This window comes from Phodopus roborovskii, unplaced genomic scaffold (genome assembly GCF_943737965.1).
Source record: "Phodopus roborovskii unplaced genomic scaffold, PHOROB, whole genome shotgun sequence".
Classification (NCBI taxonomy): Eukaryota; Metazoa; Chordata; class Mammalia; order Rodentia; family Cricetidae; genus Phodopus; species Phodopus roborovskii.
The window spans coordinates 26,267-48,210 of NW_026125225.1; the positions used below are offsets into that span (position 1 = coordinate 26,267).

General features: G+C 45.2%; 1 protein-coding gene across 1 annotated transcript in view; it reads left to right on the forward strand.

Annotated features, from left to right (window-relative positions):
- The first annotated feature begins 12,915 nt into the window (after positions 1 to 12,915).
- The window catches only part of LOC127227085 (NEDD4-binding protein 1-like), a 47,053-nt gene continuing 38,024 nt past the window's right edge, over positions 12,916 to 21,944 (forward strand). Inside the window, 1 exon segment of the mRNA XM_051191347.1 lies at positions 12,916 to 13,344. Within this exon segment, the coding sequence (XP_051047304.1) occupies positions 13,147 to 13,344 (198 nt within the window). The 5' untranslated portion in view covers positions 12,916 to 13,146.

Genomic DNA, 21,944 nt, shown 5'->3' on the forward strand with positions numbered 1-21,944 from the left:
CTCTACGGGCCTATGGGGGCCTTTTCCTTTCAAATCACATTCCACTCCCTGGCCCCCACAGGCTTGAAGCTATATTATAATGCAGAAATAAAGCTAGTCCAACTTCAAATTTCCCTATAGTCTATAACAGGTTCAAACTTACTTAAAGTCCAAAGTCTCTTCAGAGACTCATGCAATCTCTTAACTGTAACACCCTGTATAATCAAAATGAAAAGCAGATCACATACTTCCAACATACAAAGGCAGTTTATACTTTATCATTCCAAAAGGGGGCATAGTGAGGAAATACTGGATCAAAGCAAGTCCAAAAACCAGCTGGGCAGACTCCAAACTCTACATCTCATGTCTGATGTCAAAGCTCTCTTCAGATCTCCAATTCCTTTCAGCTTAGTGGATTGCAACACACTTCTTTCTCATGGGCAGGTTCTACTCTGTAATGAGCATAGTTATATATATAAAAAAATGCCTTTTAGACATGTAAAATTAGCTTAGTCAGGAAATCCACCATACCCAGGTGCACCCCAGAACCCTGTAATATCACTCACTTCTTAGAACCCCATGATGCCCACTGGGCAGTATATGAGCAGATACCAAGAGCAATGCTTTGCTCTGCACATCTGGAGAGACGCCACCCTGATCTTCCCTGCTGTAGGACAGTCTCCTCAGGGTCCTGATCCAGTCTTGAATCATAGACTTCTGACAGAGACTAGACCTGCCCTTCAGCTCCCAGAGATCCTGAAGCCATGTCCCATTTGAGCAGAACTGTAAATTACTTACTGTAATAATAATGATGGGTGGGTGGATACTCTGGTAAGCATTCCATCAGCCTCCTTGCCCCCTCCTGAAAAGGAAGGTCAAACAGTCAACAAGCCAAGTGATAGTGGTCATGGTAGTGTTCTTCAGTGGTGGAAGTGGTGGTGGTGGTGATCTTCATGGAACATTCTTAGTTGAACTCCTGAAGTTGGCAATAGCTTGGAGGATAGCCCATCTAACAGGCATTGTCAGGGAATCCTTTTTATTGTTGTCACACTAGGGGGGCTGGTTGTTGCTTACATCTGGTAGGCCAGAGCAAGGCTGCTGCAAAACAATTCACAGGGTGGGCACACTTGCAACAGAGTGTTAACAGGCTCAAATCATCAGCAGTGCAACAGATGAGAAGTTTGTGGAGAGCATGCTGGGAAACTGCTGTGAACTGGAGGCATCTAGGAACTGGCAGGCAATCCCTGTGGGACACTATGTCCCCATGAGCATTTACAGCTTCAACAATATGGTTAATAAGGTGTAGAACTGTGATGAAATGCCTACCTAGCATGTGCAAGGCCAAGAAATTTGAGAGTCCCACCTGGGGTCCATATTTACTTGGGAAATTGGGCTCTCTTTGGGGGATTCTTTCTTTTTTTCCTCTTAGACAGGTTGCTCTGACTGTCCTGGAACTCGCTCTGTAGACCAGGCCTGAAACTCATGGAAATCCTCCTGACTCTGCCTCCCCACTGCTAACATCAAAGGCGTGGGCTAGCATCATCTGGCTCTTTTGGGAGTTCTTAGTCTTGTTAGTAAAATAATTTAAGAACAGACTCAGAAGAAAGCATAGGGATAATTTTATTAAAGTTAAAAAATAAAAAACAAAACAGAAACCAAACCAAAGCCTGCAGGGCAGTGAGCTGTCAATCTTGGCAGCTTCCCAGGAGGCACAGAAGGGTAAAGGCGTAGCTACGAGTGGCAACCACAGGGCATTAGTGGGCGGAATAACTTCCTAGAAAAGCATAGGTCAGAGTGTCGGGAAGAGTATGACCAAGCTTTGGCAAATATTCAAGAGAAGGAAAAAGAAGAAAAAAAGGGAAAGCCACATTTTATTGGGTTATTTAGGAAAGCAGGTGGCCTTAACCCAATCATCATCGTTTTCTGTTCCTTTTCTTTCTTTCTCTTCCTTCCTTCTTTCCTTTCTTTTTCTTTTCTTTAGACCAGGCTGACCATGAACTCACTAAGATCTGCCTGCCTCTGCTTCCCAAGTGCTGGGATTAAAGATGTGAGCACGCCACTGCCAGGCCATAAATGCCCGTGCTGGGGATTTCTGGGGGAAAAAAATAGATTATCTCATTAAAGGGATTACTATCTCATAAAGAGGGAATTATTCCACCCTTCTCTTCAACATGGCATTGGTGAATCTGCCTTCACAAAGGGCAGTCTCTTAGCCAGGCAATTGCACGGCCCAGGGGACTCTTGTATTTTGGGTTCCTTGCAATGTTAGTGCTTTTATTGTTTTTCCTCTTTTACTCTTTTTTGGGGGGGTGCCATCAATTCCCAAATAAATTACACACATGGAGGCTCGTTATTACTTATAAACAGTTCAGCCTTAGTTTGGCTTGTTTCTAGCCAGCTTTTCTTAAATTACCCCATCTATCTTATACCTCTGGACTTTTATCTTTCTCTATTTCTGTATAACTTTCTTACTCTGCTGCTAGTTGTGTAGCTGGATGGCTGGCCCCTTCTTTTCTTGCTCCTTGGTCTCTCTTTCTTCCCCATCCCTCTTTTTTCTCTTCTATTTATTCTCTCTGCCTGCCAGCCCCACCTCTCCTTTCTCCTGCCTCGCTATTGGCCATTCAGCTCTTTATTAAACCAATCAGGTGTTTTAGACAGGCCAAGTATCACAGCTTCACAGAGTTAAACCAACGCAACATAAAAGAATGCAACACATCTTTGCATCATTAAACAAATATTCCACAGCATAAACAAATGTAACACATCTTAAAACAATACTCTACAACATAGTACCCCACCTAGGGCAGACAGACAGCATTCCCTTGACCAGAAGGGAATATCTTTAACGGACCTCCAATGCTATTCCAATGTCTCCCCTCATTTAGGGAATGGGGTGATGCATAGAATCCACCTCCCTGTGAAAATCTAAAGGTCTATTTTAAAGCAGTTCTCCAGAAAGGATTAGTGTCTGGCCTGGATCTTCAGTCTCACTGTCACGTACCCTACCTAGGCAGCGCTGCTCACTGAACAGGAGAGTAACCTGGCATGCCTGGATGGAGATGGACTTCAGGAACTGCCACTCTCAGGGGCCCTTCCCAAAGTGTGTCAGCCTAGCTTGCTTCTATTCCCTGCTTTCAATCCATAGCACTGAAAGGGAAAAGGAAAATGAAGATGAAAGATGAGAGAGAGAGAGAGAGAGAGAGAGAGAGAGAGAGAGAGAGAGAGAGAGAGGGCATTTTGCGTTTTAACACAGAGACACTGTCTGTCCCCTTTGGCTTCAGACCACTGAGACAATAGACACCAAGCATTGGACTTTCCCCAGGAAATTGTCAAACCTTACAGGAGAGCCTGGAGCTGAGACATTGCTAATGAGTGGGACCACACCTTAACTAGGACTGCTTGTTTATGCATACCTCTCTCTCTTTTTTAAAAAAAAAAAATAAATAAGAGATTTTTATTGCTTTTTCTGGTATGGGAGTTTTGCCTGCTTGTGTGTTTACACACCACTTGTGTGCCTAGTACACTGGGAAGCCGCAATAAAATTGTCAGATCCCCTGGAACTGGAATCACAATTGTGAGCTGCCATGTGGCTGCTGGCAGTTAAACCTGGGTCCTCTGGAAGAATAGAGTTGTTTTTGTTTGTTTGTTAGTCTTGAGACAAGGTTTCTCTGTGTAGCTTTGGAGCCTGTGCTGGAACTGGCTCTTTAGACAAACTGAGTGATTAAAGGCATGTGCCACTCAGCTTGACTCCAGTTTTCCAGACAGATTAATTATTACAGGGATAAAGCTTTACCTAGCCACCTATGTGCTTAAGGCAGGTAACTAAGGACAAATTGTGTCTACTGAGATATACTAAACAGACAGACAGCCCTCAAATGCTCAGAGATCTAGAGAATATGGCATTTAAAATGTTTCATTAAAAAGCTTTTATAACAGAGAGACAGGCCAGCTGCTGGCACCACCCATTCCCTCCAAAAAAGACTGCACACTAAAACTCCACCCACGAAAGTGGCAACACTAGCCACTGAGCAATTCTGCCTTTTACCTCAGCTGCTGCAAAGGACTCTAAGGACTGTGGACAAGAGGGCAGTGGAATTGATTTTTCCATGTTCCTTGGGCCAACAGAAGGTAAGCCTTCCAAAAAGCTCCTAATCCACAGATCTCATGCTATCAGCAGAAGTCGGATGTCCTTAAAGCCTCTGACCTCAACAACCGTGGAGGACCTGGGGATGGCTGTCCAAGCTGCCAGCTAGTAAGTCCCTGTTACTCTCTAATCATTCATTCAGGTAAAATTTTATCCTTCTCAAGAACTCTGATGCCTTTGATGACTAGTACCTTTGCCAGCTTAAAGCAGCAGCCAAGGCTCCAACTATTACAAAACAGGTTTCAGGAACGGGTGTTTTAAGGTTTATCTATATAAGATAGGAAAGTGTAAGGTGTATGAAGGTCTAAGAATGTACATTATGAAGGTCTGAGAATGGGAAGGTCTAACAAGATGGATAAATGTCAGTTATGAAGGTCTGAGGATGGAAAGGTCTAAGGTGATTAAGTAAGGTATATGAATTCAAGTTATGAAGGTCTGAGGAGAAAAAGGCTTACGTGATGACAGAAAAGTGATTTGAGACATTCAAATGAATGAAGCATGTCCCAGATTTCTCTCTCTCTCATTATGCTACTGTTCATGTCTTAACATAGATCTGTAAATGCTTATTGAGCTAATAATCCAATGTACTAACACCATACTATGTCACTATAGATCTATAGAACTATAGATCTATAGAACTATAACTAGAAGCTCAAAAATTAAGGTGCTTTTCATTGTCCTAAAGGTATCTGTCAGTTTTAAAAGTGTTAATTCTTTCAGCCAAGACATTTCTGACATGAGTATACTGCTAATGTGCCTAATATTTATGTTTTCACAAACTCAAAGGATTCTTGTAATTTCCAGGGAGACAAATTGGACCCACCCAAACAGGTCAGATTTACTCCAAATAAATATTATTCAACCTTTCCCTGGTCCTAGGACCCCTTTGGGGACCCCTCCCTCATCTTACAATTCTCCCCTCAAGTACCAGGACCTAAGAAAATTTTTTTTTCTAAACTTAACCTTGTTCTCAGTTCTGCCAACATCTTGCCATGTCTAAGAGGTGCCAGAGAGTTCCATACAGTCTGGACTGAGAAAAAACTACCAGCTACCCCAGGACATGGCAGCACCCCCAGCTTTCTCAGGTCCCCCAAAGATGACCAATGCCCCCCAGGTCAGCAGGAAGTAGTCTTGAGAACTCAATGTCCTTATTCCCTAATCTGCCATGCACAACTCCTCACCTTTTAATAATAGGTAAAGGTGGGAATGTAAGGATCCAGGCATTATGCTGGCCTGCCCCTGTTACCTGGCAGAGCACTCAGGCAGTACTCTGGTCAGCCCAGGGTTCCATGAGTACTAGTCTGCAGGTAGGTGTAAAGAACCCCTTTAAAAGACAGAGCCCCAACCACTTTCACTCTCTTTGCTCTCTTTCTGGCTCTTTTCTCTCTCTGTTCTCTCTCTCTCTCTCTCTCTCTCTCTCTCTCTCTCTCTCTCTCTCTCTCTCTCTCCTATTCCCGGGGTCTCTAAGCCTTTTTTTTCTCTTCCCTTTCCCCTCACTCCCCTTTCTAAATAAACTCACTCAAGCTTTGTCTGCCTGGCGTGTTATTCCCTCCACCTCAGTCACCCTCACCTGCTATGGAACCTGCTATGCTCTCCCACGAGGTCCCTTACCTTGGGATTCCCACTCAGGACACCCCCCCCCACCTCCAGCTTTATCTTATAACTGTAACAAAAGAACAACATTAACCACTGAGCTATGTTTCCAGCTCCTTTCTTTCTGTTTAAACTTAAACTTGGGGAATGGGGCTAGAGCGGTGGTTAAGAGTGTTGGCTTTGCTGGCAGGAGGCCTGAGTGGGCCACACTATAAGCCCAGCACTGGGGAAGAAGAGACAGGCAGGAGGATATTGCAGAGCTGGAAAAAGTATGAGCTCTTGGCTGAGTTCGTGAATGCTGCCTCAAAGAAACAAAGCCTCCCCACGGACCTATGCCATGCTCTGCACAGCTTCGGGAATTGGCCTAACTGGGGCAATGAGGAAATGAGGAAGAAAGGACAGACACCCAGACACATATACAGAAAAACAGAGATTGTATGGACCATGCTCTGTGATGGAGACTAAACAACAACCCAGAAATTCAACATGTTTGTTTTACACACATGAATCAAGGAGACAGGTTTGTTACACAGGGCTGAACAGGGACACAGGTTTGTATGTGGACTTTTCTTTCCCACCCATCTGTTCCCAAATAACCGACACAGCCAATAGCTCAGGCTTGTTACTGGCTAACTCTTACATCGAAACTAACCTGTATTTCTTATCTATGCTCTGCCACATGGCTTGGCATCTTTCCTTAGAATGGCATGCTCATTTTGCTTTTCCCTGGCAACTCCTTGACTCCACTCTTCTTCATCCCAGCATTCTTAGTTTAGTTGTCCCACCTATACTTCCTACTTGGCTACCCACCAGTCAGTTCTTTATTTACCAATGAGAGTAATATGTATTCACAGTGTGCAGAGAATTATTCCACAGCACAGGTTTATGGTAGGTACACAGTTGAACAGCAGGGAGGTTTAGCCAGTCTCAGTAGGAGGTCTCTGTAGGAGAACAGTCTCAGGCTGCAGTCATCCCAAAGGAGGAAGCTGTGGTTGCTGGTTCCTGCATACACTGTCAACATTCTCACTCAGACCAGGGGAAGGCTTTGTCAGCATCCCTCTGAGCCTCACCCTGGGGAATTTTTTTTGCTACTCCTATGGGACTGTGGCATTGGGGTCCTTGACATGGCTGTGCTTATATCAGCAATACACATTCACTTACGACTTCCCCCAGCCCCCACCGGCCTATAACATATAAGCCAACCCACTTAAACCCCAAAGGACTTGGAGGGTATGTGTTGGGGTGGAGAAGTCACTGCACTCCATCATCCCTTTCCCAGGATGCCATATTTAGTAACTCTCCTCTGCTTTTAGCTACTACTTGTTTCTTTAGCTACTGAACCTGGTGGCTGAGCCTCACTTGCTGAGGCTGCCCAGGCTTTGCTCTGATCCTAACGATTTCAGTGACAAAAACCCAAGGCAAGGAGCCTGGCTGACCAGAATGTTAGCCAAACCCTAATTTGTTTTCACTCTGTGGTGGTTCCAGGGCTGGGGATTGAGCCCAAGGTCTGATGCCTGTTAGGCAAACATGCAAACCCTGAGCTACAGCCCATTTCAAAGGCCAACACTTCTCTTAAATAAAAGTGTCTATCTACCATTACAGATGCTGACCAGACGGGGACTGAGTCCAGGTTAAGTTCCTTAATTACTGGTAACAGATAGGGCCGGTGCAAGCTGGGTAAAGTTCTATCAGTAAGATATATCCCTGGGGCCAGATTGTTTTGTACAGCAGAAAGCTTCTTGGTGTGATAAAATTTGCCATAGAGCAGCCCATCCGCAGAAAGGATAATTCATGACAAAATCTGTCACCTTTCACCTTTCCAGTGAGTTCATCTTCCCTAGCTGATGAGTTTTCCTGGGGACAAGGAACATGACAACTAAGTTCCTTGTTTGAAGTTTATCTTTAGGCTGACAAACTTCAGAGAAAGTGCTTCTCTCAGATGGGAGGGGAATGAGCAGAGACCTAGGTCTATATCAGTGGTTGTCAACCTTCCTAATGCTGTGACCCTTTAGTACAGTTCCTCATGTTGTGATGACGCCCAACCATAACATTATTTTATTACTACTTCATAACTGTAGTTCTGCTACTGTTATGAATGGTAATGTAAACATCTGTGTTTTCCAATGGTCTGAGGCAACACCTATGAAAGGGCCATTCAACCCCCACAGGGGTGGAGACCCACATGTTCAGAACCAGTGCTCTAAAGACTCCAGCATACTATATGCTATAGCTTAGGATACAGTTTTTTCTGAACAATGAACAGGCAGGTTAATACCGTGTGTAGTTGAAACACAACTGTATTCTTGATTCCCAACCCACACTCCTGTGATTACAGTGGAAACAGAGTCCAGGAAAACACACTGAATAAACACTGGGCCAGCAGCATCTAAAATCTGTTAGCATCGTAAGTCAGACTGACTGGCAGAGGAGCAGCATTCCAAATGCAGTGCTATTTTGAAAACACCCAAGGCCAAAAATGAGGGGTTTGTAAACAATGATAGCACATTATCTTTTCCTTTTTTTTTTTTTACATAAGGTTCATTTTTATTATTTTTAATTATGGGTATGGGTGTGTGTCCACACATGAAACAGATGACCAGAGGCTGGAAGTCTTGGTTTGATACCTCCCAACCTGGCGTTAGAGCCAAGTGAGCCATACATGGGTGCTGGGAACTGAACTCAGGTTCTTTGAAGAGCAGTATGCAGCACTTACTGCTGAGCCATCCCTCCAGCATGCATTATCTCTTCTTACTCTTTAGTTCAAGGGGAGAAAGGAAGGACTGGTTGTACATAAGGCTTGTCACTAAGGCATAGCACTCAGGATAAGCAGAGCCAGGCTACCTGAACGCCAATGCCTATTCCTACTGACATACTTATCAACTCAGTGGAATGTTCTAGATCTCTATCCTCATCTCTAAGGTATCCACTATTGGAAGTTCAGGAGGTCAGGGCACATTCATTCTGACCCTTCTGAGTTAGAAGCTAAGAAACAAAAGCAATAGGCAGAGGCCAGAGATGTGACTCAGTGGCAAAACACTTACCTAATGTGGGTGAAAGCTGAGGCTGAGTCCCCAGCTTTACTCGTCTACACAGCTACTGCCACCAGAAATGGTACTAGATAGTTTGGTAGGGATTAAGATGATATCTTTATCCAGGAGGTGGTGGTGGCACACGCCTTTAATCCCAGCACTCGGGAGGAAGAGGCAGATGGATCTCTGTAGATTCGAGGCCAGCCTGGTCTAAACAGCTAATTCCAGGACAGCCAGAGCTACAAAATGTTATCATTGAGCCTGGAGAGATGGCTCAGTAGTTAGGAGTGTGTATTGTTACAATGTGAGCTTGGTTCCCAAAGTCCATGACCTTTCTACCTGTAATGTTCCTATCTACCTGTAATTCTAGATCCAGGGGATCTGCCATCTCTGGCTTCTAAGGGCACCTTCACTCACGTGCATATACCACACACAAATACATAATAAGATAGTTTTAATCTAGATATTTTTATGTGTATGGGTGTTTTGACTGAATGTAGCTGGTGCCCAAGGAAGGCATCAGATCAATCTCCTGGGACTGGAATCATGATTTATACATGTAAGCTGCCATGTAGATGCTAGGAGTCAAATGCTATTAATCTCCGAGCCAGCTCTTCAGCCTCTAAACCAGGTTTTATTTGTTTAGGATTTCACATTTATTATTGATAAAAGTGATATTGGAGGGTATGACTGAAGTGGGAACCCTCTAACCAGTCACTGGCACAAATAAGCAACCACAGGCAGCTACTAACAGTGTATGTCCTTTCTCCTAGGGGTACAATGCCTGACACAGCATGGAAGTCACAGCACAGAAGTCACCATCTGAGCTCTTTCCCCTACTCTGAGGAAGGATGAGTGGCAAGTGGAGGAAACCGAGAGAGCTAGGTTCCTCCAGATGTTACCTGTCTGAGGGCACAGAGGAAAACTACTTGTCCTCTTGAAAGAGAAGCTCAAGAAGTGATTCTCTTCAGTACTGTCACATGAGGTTGTTATAGAGGACAGAGAAAGACAGTGGAGTATAGAATGCAGACTCCAGAAAGATCTCGTCCATACCATCAATCCTGGGCTGGCAGGGCCAGTCAGGCAGGCAAGGCTAGTCAACTAAGGAAGTTGTGGTTTAAAGGCTGCATGAAGCAACGAAGCAAGGGAGTTGCTTGAATGTGCTCTCTCCTGTCTTCCTCATTCCTTGCTCTTTATACTCAAAAGCAAGATGGGTCCTCAAAGGCGAATGCTGAACAAATACAAACTGCAAAGAAGTCTAACTACCCCAAAGGTGTATATATTCGATGATGTACCAGTTCATTAACTCTGAATGCACTTTAGCATTTCCTTAACCTCACCTTGATCTTTGATCCTCAAGCATCATAAAAACGGGGATTACAGGGGTGCACTGTCACAATTAGCTGCACTACTTCTGTTGTTTTAGAGTCTAGAAAGGAGGGTGCTATTTTGTGCTTTTGAAGACAGTCCCTCTCCCCACCCCTTACATCTAATACAGAATCATTGGCAGGGAAGTTACTGGAAACACACAGGAACAGTGTTGGGGAAAGCCCTGCCCATTTGGTGAACAATAGTGATTCCATTGAGTACAACCAAGGAGATGACAAGTTGTGTTGATAACACTGGGTGCTGGGTACCATACATCAGCAAGGTCATACTAACCACCTGGTCTGCCGCAACCAATCCCAGATAATTGGTCTGATGGAGTAATACTGCAGGTTGTGTGGACACCAGGGGAAAAGCCCAGAAGGAAGAGGAAGCTGGCCTGTGAGCCCAGGGTTTCTCTTCTCTGTACTGAGTCATCTTTTGGTAAGGCACCAGGAGAACACCTGCCCGAGTTTCTGAAGCATGGAAAACCCCAGCAGCCTGGCCCCCTGATAGATTTTAATGGGGTAATCCCTCTCACCAACACCCCTTCCCCCCCCCACATTGCCGTTAATGACTCCAATGGTTTAGATCCTTTTCTTTCTCTTTCTGGGAGGAGGCACACAGATGGTACAGACCCACACTTCAACGTGGCTGAAATAAACCTACACAGGGTTGTCATGAAACCTGAGGCGTTAAAAGTTTGCTAATTCCCGAACAGCCAGAATTGTTACAGAGAAACCCTGTTTCAAAAAACAAGCAAACAACAGTTTCCATATTCAGCAGTAATGGCCAGTTTGCATCCCTCCTGCTCCCGCCAAGAATGTTTTCATTAGTCAAGCAGAGTCAGGCGTGGTGCTGCATGCCTTTAATCTCAGCACTCATACCAGCCAGGTCTACATAGCAAGTTCCAGAGCAGCCAGAGCTATGCAGACAAGAAAAAAAAGAAAAAAAAAAAAAAAAAAAAAAAAAAAAAAAAGAAAAAGAAAAAGGAAAAAAAAAGAAAAAAAGCTGGAGCTTTGAAGATGATCAGGTACTGTTATAGTCCAACATAAATCATGCTGACTGTTAATACTGCACTGTTCCCATGATGCACTGGACAACTACGAGAAAATCAGAGTCTTGGGGGGTGGGTGAGGGATCAGGGAGTATGCTTGCAAAGCTGAAACTTTAGGGAACTCACTGGAGCAGCATCAGTGTACAACCTGCAGCTCAGGAATCTCAGGCAGGATTGATTACCTCCCTCCCCCATTACATGTGGCTGCTCTTGGTAGAGGGACTTTTCTGGTTAATTTTGATAAGGAGTGAGAGCCTTACACTCTAGCTAGTGTTTAATGAGCATTTTGTGTTAGTATTAAACTGTCACAATAGGACTACTGTTTACTACATTGTACCAATGAAGAGTTAACAATACAGAGAAGCTAAGCAATATTCCCATTAGTTGTACTTACTGTGTTCACAATACTTAGCTCAGGAAGAAAACCAACACTTTACTTTTCATAGTTTGTTTTCAAGGATTCAAGAAAACTCATAGTGTGGGAAAAAACATTGGAGTCAAGTAGGTGACACCTTTGATTTTGCAGATGGAAAAAGACCTGAAGAGGATTTGGGCTTATTTGCCCTAGTCCCACTGAATGATCACGATCCAGCCCACCAATCCCTATTGTGTCTCTCACACATCTTTCTTGTATTTGAGGGGGTGCAGTAAAGAAACTGCCCACCTAGCCACTCCATTAGGGGGAAACTGTTTTTGTTGGTGGTAGTTTTTTTTTGGGGGGGGGGTAAGAGAGAGAGAGACTATCCAGAGACATCTGAAGATTCCAGAGCAGAGGGAAAAGAAAGTAGATTGGACATGGCCAGGGTAGGGAAGTGGGAGAGTAGGAAAGAATAATGGAGAATGCAAGGGACAGATCATAGGCTGAGAGCTGCAGACCTTTCTGAGGCTGGATCTGGCCCTTGTCAAAGTTTGTCTTGAAGTCTTGACACTCTAGGTTCAACTTCTTGAGCGCTGCCAGGATTGCAGACTTATGACACCATGCCCAATTTTTAATGAATGGATTTATCTTGGAGTTATTTTATGTATGTATTTGCTGTGAGTGTATGGGCACAAGTATGTAATGGTTGGTAAACATGTCTCTCCAGGTAGAAGCCAGAGGGGCCTCGGGTCATCTCCTCTACCACTTCTCATCTACTCCTCCTTTGCCCTTTCTCAGCTAAACTGGAAATCAGCAAGCCCTGTTATCTCCCTCGGAGCTGAAGTTACAGGTTTAACATGTGACTGCTGGTATCCAAACTCCCAGTCCTTATGAGTACCCCCAAAGCACGCTTAATCACAGAGCCATCACTCACTTGGTTTTTGAGACAAGGTTTCACTTGGAACTATGTATCTCAGACTTGCCTTCAGCAGACGACTATTTGCCTACCTCACTCTTCAATCCCGCTGGGATCACAGGTAACTGACACTATGTACGCAATTTATTCAATTCATTTGGCCTTTCAATTATCCACTAGTAGTCCCATGTTCTTTTCCTGTTAGCATTTTTTTTTTCCTGAAAGAAGTTAAATAAGAGAAAGAAGTAAAGAGAGAGGAAAAGAAGAATCATCTGCCTACCTATGTAAAACCAGAAACTTCCATCTATCAGATGACCAAAGGTACCAGGCCCTCGTCAAATATGGCTACCCAGGCCTCGGCTGCCGACGCTTGCCCTTAACCAACATGGTGACCACGTGTGGCGTCGACTTCCGTCGCCCTCAGCCACCAACCCTCCCTTCGCGACGGGGGCGGCGATCTTCAATGACGGCGGCGGGCTGAGCGCATGCGTGGCGGCGGCTGTGGCGGCGGCGGGGCGGCGGGGAGTCACTGCCCACAGTTGCTAAGCTGCGGCGGCCGTGTCGTGATGGTGTAGCGGGGCCTGCGGGCGGGCGGGCGAGGCGGCCGGCGCGGCCCACGCCTCCTGAGCGGCTCGGTGCAGCGGCGGCACGCTGAGGGGGCGTCGCCGCCGCTGGCCCCCGGCGCCACGGGAGGCCGCGCCCGCCATGGCGGCCCGGGTGGTGCTGGACGAGTTCACGGCTCCAGCCGAGAAGGCGGCGCTGCTGGAGCGGAGCCGCGGTCGCATCGAGGCTCTGTTCGGCGTGGGCCTGGCGGTGCTCGGCGTCCTCGGGGCGGAGGAGCCGCTGCCCGCGCGCATCTGGCTGCAGCTCCGCGGCGCGCAGGAGGCGGTGCATAGCGCCAAGGTGAGTCCGGCCTGGATCGCCGGGCCGCGGGGCTTAGTTAGCGGTTTCATCCCGGGAGCCGCGGTGCCCCCATTTGTAAAGGTTGCTGCGAAAGCATCTCCCTCCCTGGTCCCTCGCGAAGATGAAAGTAGGCGAGGTGCGCAGAAGGCAGAGCGGTCGGGCCCGGAGCACGCGCGCTGTGCGGTCGCGCTGTCGCTCCTCCAGTCCCTTGGATGTGCGCAAGGCTCGAAGCTCCTGGCTGGTTTTCACCCTCCAGGCCGCCACGGCAGGGTTTCCTAACCCTTTGGAGTTCCTAGGCCCTCTTGGAAGTCGGGAGGGGGAAGCATAATGATAAGTAATGGCCAGACACTTCAGAGGTAGGATGTTTTGTGGCTGCGTTAAAAATAACATTATTCCTGTATTGTTGATGTTCTACGATTGTATGATGCGTGTACCACATCTGACATTCCGCCGAGTACCAGTACAAGGAATAACGCAGCCTTTAAAAATCCAGCGAGGACGCTGTGATAGGACTCTTTTCCTTCTATTAAACGAACAGCTGGAGAAACTGAAACTAAGCGGTGACTCACCTTGTGTCTGTCTATTCAGTATTTCAGACCTCATACCTACTCAACACCGCCATCAGCCCCTCCCCTTCGTCAGAAAACAGTAGCGAAATTTGAATGTGACGCCTTCTATGCCTACAAAATCTCATTGAGCCAGTGAAATAGCCAAGGAGTCGACAGGTTGCCTGGGGAAAGCGACATTTTAGTTAAGTTTCTATGCAAGAGAGTCCTACAAGACCTGCGTGGGAGAAAGGCATAATGGCTGAAGCTGTATGGTATAGCATCTTCAGCTACAGGGGAGGAGTAGAAAGTTGAGGGATAAGGTGGTGCTTCCTCTCCTGCGGTATTTGGAGGGTCAGATCTGGGAACTTTGGAGAAAGCCCCTCACTGCACCTCCCGGTTTGAAGCCACCAGCTTTACTTCCTGAACACCTTCAGGTACTCATGTTTCTCCAAACTTTCCCGTCTGTAAGGCACCAGAATTCATGGGTCAGGTATTTGTTTCTAGAACCCGAATGGGTGATGCTTGTCAAACAACTTAGCGCTGGGGAGACCTTTTTTACAGACTACATCACAAATTTCACATTACTCTTGAGTGATTGTAGCTCCTGATGTAGTTAGATTTAATTTTAAAAGAAGATGCTACTGTTTAATGTGAGTAGTCTGTAAGGCACTTGTATGATTCTTCCCAGTGTGGGCTGAAATCATTGATGTTGGATCCAGTTGGTTTTCTTGTGCTTAATTCCTTAAATGGGTTACTTGATTTTGAATAAATGGTATAACCCCTTACTGTTTCCCTCCTTTCTCCTCAGCACCCACTCTTTTATTATTCAGGGCTAAAAACATGCGTGAAGCCTGTCAGCTCTAAGTTTTCCTCCATGCACCCATTCCTCTCCTTACTCTGGCCTTTGCCTTCCGTTAGGGCTTTTTTTCCCCAGTGGTGTTCCTTCTGGCTTCATTGCTTGGATTGCATTGTTCTCTTTCTCTTAGTTCACTTTATATTAGACTGTCATCTTCCTTCAGGAAGTCCTTGTCTTGTGTGCTGGGACCTGTAGGGCTTCCTATCAGTGTGAACTGCCCTCTTAAGAGAAAACTGTAAGACAGTCCTGCTGTGGTGACCGGCTGAATTAGTCCTTCTAGCCTTGCCTCCGAGCTCTGAGAGTTTGGCATGTGCCATCACTAACCATGTGCCATGTTGTTTTCTAGTGTGTTAGACTGATGTGTGTCTGCTCTGTTTCTACCCCAGAGGTAGAAGGTGCTTCCCTTCTACCTTGTCTATCCTGCCAAACCTAACCCCAGTTCGCTAGTGTGTCTGCTAGTGCCACACAATGTAGCACAGCCGATGGGAAAGGTGTGTCAAATTTTGGTAATGGTAATGTCACCTGCCCTGTTATCTTTTCAACATATATTACTCATAATGTAACCTTCCCACTTACAAGAGATCCTTTTTCCTCTCCCTTGAGGTTCAGGGTAAGAGTTGACCGCTACAGCTTGTTTTACTTTGTAACTTTTTTTGGGGGGGGCGGGGGAGGAAACTGCTAACTTGGTATGAGAAGAAATGGCTTTGAGGGGGAAACACAGCTAAGAAAAGTTTAGCCAGGTGACTGTGGTGAAACATACCTAGTCCCAGAACTCTGGAGGCTGAGGTGTGAGGTTGGTAGTCTGAGGTCAGCCTTATCTACACAGAGGAACCCAATCTCACAAACAGAAGTTTTTATTTTTGATGGTGCTGAGGATGAAAGCCAAGGCCTTGTATACACTAGGTAAGCTGGATGAGCACTCTTCCTTTGAGCTATACCCCAGCCCAAGAAGAGTTTTAAGCAGCTCCTGTGGGGTTAAGGGGCGCAGCTCAGTAGTAGAACACTTTGTAGCTTCAGTCCGTGTCTGTGCCAGGAGAGAGAATGAGAGTGGGGGAGGCCACCTGCTCTGGCTCTCAAGGTTGGATTTTCTGTTACAACTATGAGAGTGGACTGTGACTTAGGTCTCCAGCAGTCCAAGGGAGGCAAGTGGGAGCTGCTGTTTGAGCGAGGTAATGCCCTTGAGGGTTCAGGAAAGGCATGGACTCTAGTTCTGTGTGTTGGAGGAGGCAGCATTTTAGGTGGACTTTGAAAAGCCAGGCAGATTACCAGGTACTTCATTGTTGACAAAGATGTGGAAGCCAGAAAACCACATATGAGGTGGAATGTCATGACAGACTATGCCAAGGTCCCTTGTGAGATACGATGGCTGGGAAACATGATTGCTCAGCTCAAGACCTTGGATATTCAGGAGGGGAGTCAGTGAGAGTTTTGGCAGGAAAAGAATTTGCCTGAAATTCCTGGATGGGTAATTTGAAGACAAGAAGGGATCCAATAGTGAAAGGAATACCATTTTAAGGTAGAGCTGGAGTTGGATAGGTTGGCAAGGGTCGTGGGACCTGAGTGGAAGTAGGGATTTAAGGTAGTAGGAATGGCTCATATTCTTTGACATGTTAGTGATGGGGCTTCCAGGGAGTCAATTTAAATTTTTTTCTTACTTAGATTTTGCTGTGTAGCTCTGGCTGGCTTCCAACTGGAGATCCTCCTGCCTCTGCTCCTCAATGCTGGCAGTATGGGCATGAACCACTACGACTAGCTGGTGGTTAGCATGTGGGGAAAAGCTCACTTGTGAGGGAGTCAATATGTGGTTGTCCCTTATCCTCATGGATCACCTAGCCTGGTAGGAGAGGGACATGGACACAGGACAGTGTGATTCACGCAGCAGTTGACATGTGTTCAAAGTGTTGCAGAACAAGGAATGACATTTGTTCTCTGACCAGAAAGGCTCCAGAGGGTGAAGGAGGGGAACATGGGCGAAATCACAGGTATCTGAAAAGTGCACTTTTACTCAGTTCCTTGAGTGAAGAGAATATGAAGGAAATTTTGAGAGGTGGGGAGGGTATCTGGCCCTGCTGAAGTCTTTAGTGTGAATGATGGAGCTACGAAATGCCCCAGCATTTATTCTCTGGACTAGATGCTGCTGCTGGTTTGTATGATGCAAGTACAGATATGTGAATGATGTCCAGCAACTTGACATTACTCTGGGGGCTTAAGAGGTAAGGTGTGTCTTGGCTAGTTTTATGTCAACTTGATGTGCTAGAAAATGCCTCCATAAGATCAGGCTGTAGGCAAGCCTGTAGAGCATATTCTTAGTGATTGATGGGGTAGGGCCCTTTCCATTGTGGGTGTGGTAAACCCTGGGCTAGTGGCTCTGTGTTCTTTAAGAAAACAGGTGGAGGGAGCCATGGGACGACAGCCAGTAAGCAGCACCCCTCCGTGGTTAAGCATCAGTCCTGCCTCCAGCTTCCCACCTTGTTTGAGTTTTTGCCATGGCTGCCCCGGGTAGACTGTGATTGCATGTATATATAAACCAAATAAACACTTTTCTCCCCACGTTGCTTTTGGTCATGTTGTTTCGTCACAGCAGTATTAATCCTAACTAAGACAGTATGAGAAGATAGATAATCTGGAGAGGACTTACCCATGGAGGAGAGGGGGAGAGGCTCAAGTTTATATTTTTTAATTCTGGTACAAGTATCAACAACAATTCTGTGTTAATACTCACACCACACCACACATATCCCCCCCCCCCCCCCCCCCGTTTTGATCTTAAGGCTGTGTAGCTCAAAATAGCTTGGAGCCTTCAGTTTTCCTGCCTCAGCCTCTCACATGCTGGGATTAACAGGCCACATCTGGCCACATTGATACTCTTTGTAAAGTCACCCACACAAAACACAGCTGTCAAAGGAAACAAGAGGTCATTCAAATATGAATGACTGTGGCCTAGGAACATACATCTGGTTGCCCTGAATAACATGTCTATTTTTGTTGTTTGTTTGCTTGCCTGTCTTTGAGACACGGTTTCTCTGTGTAGCTCTGGCCATCCTGGACCAAGCTGGCCTTGAACTCAGTAATTCGCCTGCCTCTGCCTCCCAAGTGCTGGGTTTAAAGGGGTGTGCCGCCATCACCAGTATGAATAACATGCCTTAATATGGAAATAGTTACATAAACTTTCATTGTCAGAACAAAAGACAGTCATAAATCATCTAGGTCTGGCAGCACACACCTGCAATCCCAGCATTCTGAGGCAGAGGCAAGGAAGAGCACCACACATTCACAACCAGCCTGGACTACATGGCAAGTTCTAACCCAGCCAGAGCTATCTGGCCACTGTCTCAAAAAAAAAAAAAAAAAAAAAGGTCAAGATTCAAGGAAGTGTGCCAGTATGTTGCCTGGAACTTGAGGTGGCTAGCTACAGCAGGTGGGGGAAATCTGTAGGTCTCAGATGTTGTTTGATAATGGTCTTGGCTTTTGGGGTAATGGGAGCTAGTGTCCTGCTAAGTTAATGCACCCCAGAAGCTTTATCTGTAAAGGATGTCGGTCAGATGGGTGGACAGCCACCGAAGGGACTAAAGATTATCCAAGATAGTTTGCCTGGGTCCACACTGTCAGTTCTCAAAGTCAAGCTGAAATCAACCAGCCTTTTTGATTCTTCAGTATAGCCATCCCCAGGAGGGATGACAGCTTCAGTTTATAAGATACACATTTTAATAAAATCTAACCACACATATTGAAGAAAACATATCAGTGGTCCAGATGGATGTTTTGAACTGCCCTTCTAACCTCTACTTTAGAAAGTATTAGTAATTACTACAGGATTAAAAATTAACACACTTCCTTCTCGGAGAGGAAAGCAGCAGAGGCCTGGTAGCCCAGAGCACTGTCTCAGAAAAACAGCAAGTGGTTCTTGTGTGTGTGTCTGAGTTTCTGTGTATGAGAGAGAGAGAGAGAACTTGAGACTGCTTTCAGAAGAAACTGTAAGGGACTTACTTCCATGGGACAGAAGTAGGGACCAGAAGACGGAACAGTGAACTCACAGTGTCAATAGACCTTGGAACTGGTAGGTGATGTTTCCCTGGTGGAATAGTGAGTTCCACACAGGGCATCACGGTTAAAAGGATCTCAGTGCAGTTGAACCAGGCAGAGTGTGGCCCAGAAGTTGTATCTAAAGAGTCCCTTTGTTTGAGTGAGGACAAGGAGGTAGGCTAAGTGAAAGCAGAAGGGGGAAAAGTGGAGGTTAGACTAGACCTTCATGCCAGTGGTTTCTTCTGGAAGTACTGGAGAATTCTGGTACAGGGATTTCAGGTCCTTTTGCTCAGAAGAGTGATTCCTGGTTCATGAATGAACAATAGACTTGTTCATGGAGGAAGTAATTTAGAACTCTATGGCTGAGTAGTATGGTGGAGCTTTTGTGTTGATTTTACCAGAAAGGAATGTGGTAGCTTTTTTGCATTTCCTAGAATGATAACTTTTTTTTTTTTTCCTGCATAGTTGTGAAAATCATCTTAAGAAACAGTGAGTGGTTGGCTCAGTGTCTTTTATGGCTAATACTTTGGGGTTATTCCAGAGTGTTGAAATGGGAGGTAGTCATTGCTAATGCTGCAGCTTCCCCTTCCCTGTTCTGTTCCCAGCCTAAATTGTAGGATTTGCTTTAAAATTATATTTACCTATTTTGTCAGAGCTGTTTATGCTGTATGCTGCATGGGGGGTCAGAGTCAACTTGTTAAAGTTGGTTTTCTACTTCTACCATGTAGGTCCCAGAGATTGAACTCAGGACATCAGGCAGGTAACTTTACTTGCTGAGGTATTTTGCAGGTCCTATTGTAGGATTTTTGTTTTTCAAAGATGTATTTATTTTTCAAAGATGCTATGTGTATGGATGTTTTGCCATTGTGTATGCTGGAGTGCAATGTGCATGCCTGGCACCCGTGGAGGTCAGAGGTCATCAGCACCCCTGGAACTGGTGTAACTGGTAATTGTAAACTGCCATGTAGGAAAATCAAGGTTCAGTATCTTGTTTGTTTGTTTATTTATTTTGCTAACATTTTACTAAATTAATATTGTATAAAAATTAGTATTCTTAAATTTCAAATGAAATTATGGGGGAAATCTTTGTAATAATTAAGGAGCTGCTGTGTTGTTGTTCTTGTTAAACTCATAGAAAAATTATTACAATTTTTGGTGTGTGTGTGAACACATGCACAGTGTGCATATGGAGGTCAGAGGATAGCTTAGTGAGATGGATTCTTTTCTTTTTACCTTAATTCTGGGGATTAGATTTAGGTCATCATGGTTGTTCTACAAGTGCCTTTACCCTCTAAGCCGTCACCCTAGCCCTGTTGTTATTATTTAGACAGTGTCACTATGTAGACCAAGCTGACTGAGACCTGAGCTGAGTGTGCTGTACCTCTCTCTCTCTCTCTCTCTCTCTCTCTCTCTCTCTCTCTCTCTCTCTCTCTCATAGGAGATTAAAGGCTCCTAACCCTGGTTTTGTTTGTTTGTTTATTTATTTTTAAGATAAAGTCTCACCATGTGCCCTAGCTGACCTGGGACTCTGCCTGCCTCTGCCTTCTTAGTGCTAGGATTAAAGGGATGCACCATTACACACAGTACTGCTGGCATTTTTTTTAATTTAGAGAATAAAATTTCTATTTTGTTGCTGTAGGTAGACTAATGCATGTAGGTAGACTAATCTTTATTGTTAATAAAATTCCTGCAGTAATAGATACTTCTACAAATAGGGACTTAGTATTTTTTCCACTTAAGAAGTCTAAAGATTGCCAGCCATTTCTGATGCACACCCATAATACCATATACTCAGGAGGCTGATGCAGGAGTGATGCAAATTTGAGATCTCCTTGGGCTGTGTGTGACTTGGAGGCTAGCATGGGTAACTAAAAAACATTGTAAAGGAGTTTGTAGGGGGCTTGCCTAGCATGTACAAGAGGACCATGTGTTTAATCCTGAGCACCACAAGGGGTAAAGCCTGAAGATAAGCAAGCAGTAATGGTTAGGAGATGGTCTCTCATCATCACAGAGTGACTCACTGCTCCCGCTATCAGGGCTCTGTCTTAAGAAAAAATATAGAAGTAACACCTTTCCAGGAAACCTTAATATATTCTTTGCTTGCCTCTAATCGGCTAGGACTATGTTATGTGATCACTGCTAGTATTGAACTAGAACATTTTCATTTATGACCCAGGTATACTGCTGCCCTGAACAGAATCTGGATTTTGTAATTAAGGAAGCAGAAAATGGATATTGGTAGATGGTAGCTTGGCTGTCACATCTTATTACCTGCTTTTTAACAGGTACCCTCCCTCCTGTCAACTGTTTTAACTCATCAGGGGATCACCTGGATAGGAAAGGTGTCTCTGAGAGTATCCAGTACAAATACCAAGGGAGTAAGGCTACACATTGAATACTAGCTGGTTCAGGTCTCACAGGGCAGTGCTTGTGTCTAAATATAGATAACATGTCAAAAAGAACATTCTTCTAGATATACAGGGCCTCTTGCATATTTTTGTTCCTTCCTTTCCATCCTTCTTTCTTTCCATCCATCCATCCATCCCTAGCACAAGCCTTTAATCACAGCAGGCAGATCTCTGTGACAGCCTGGGCTACAACAGAAACTGTCTCAAGCGCACCTCCCCCTCCCCAAAAAAGAAAGAGAAAGAAGAAAGAAGAAAAGGGTTTTCTATAGCCCAAGCTAACCTAGAACTTTATGTAGTCGAGAATATACCCTCAGGATCCTTGAACTCCTAACCTTTCTACCTTCATCCTTAGTGCTGGGATTTCCAGCATGCAGCACCATACTTGGCCCTTTTTTTCTTTGTGTGATGTTGGGGATGGAATGTGGGGTCTATTTCTTATTAGTGAGCACTATGACACTGAGCTCCATCCCAGCCACAAACCAGTTTCTTGATCACATCTGAAAGTATACCTAATGTCTGCTAGTCAGATAACTACATGATTGTACCTTAGAGGTCAGATTTCTGGCAGAGGTGCTTAGAACACACTCATGCACATAGAGGTGCATTTGAGACTGGCAGGGGGACAGGTGCAGCTGGGCACAGTGGAATATACACCTGTAATCGTCAGCATGCAGGAAGCTGCAAGAGGATCCTCCGAGACCAGTAGCCATCTCAAGGAAAGGGCCAGGAGTGATGAGACACAAACACAGCAGCAGAAGAGAGAGA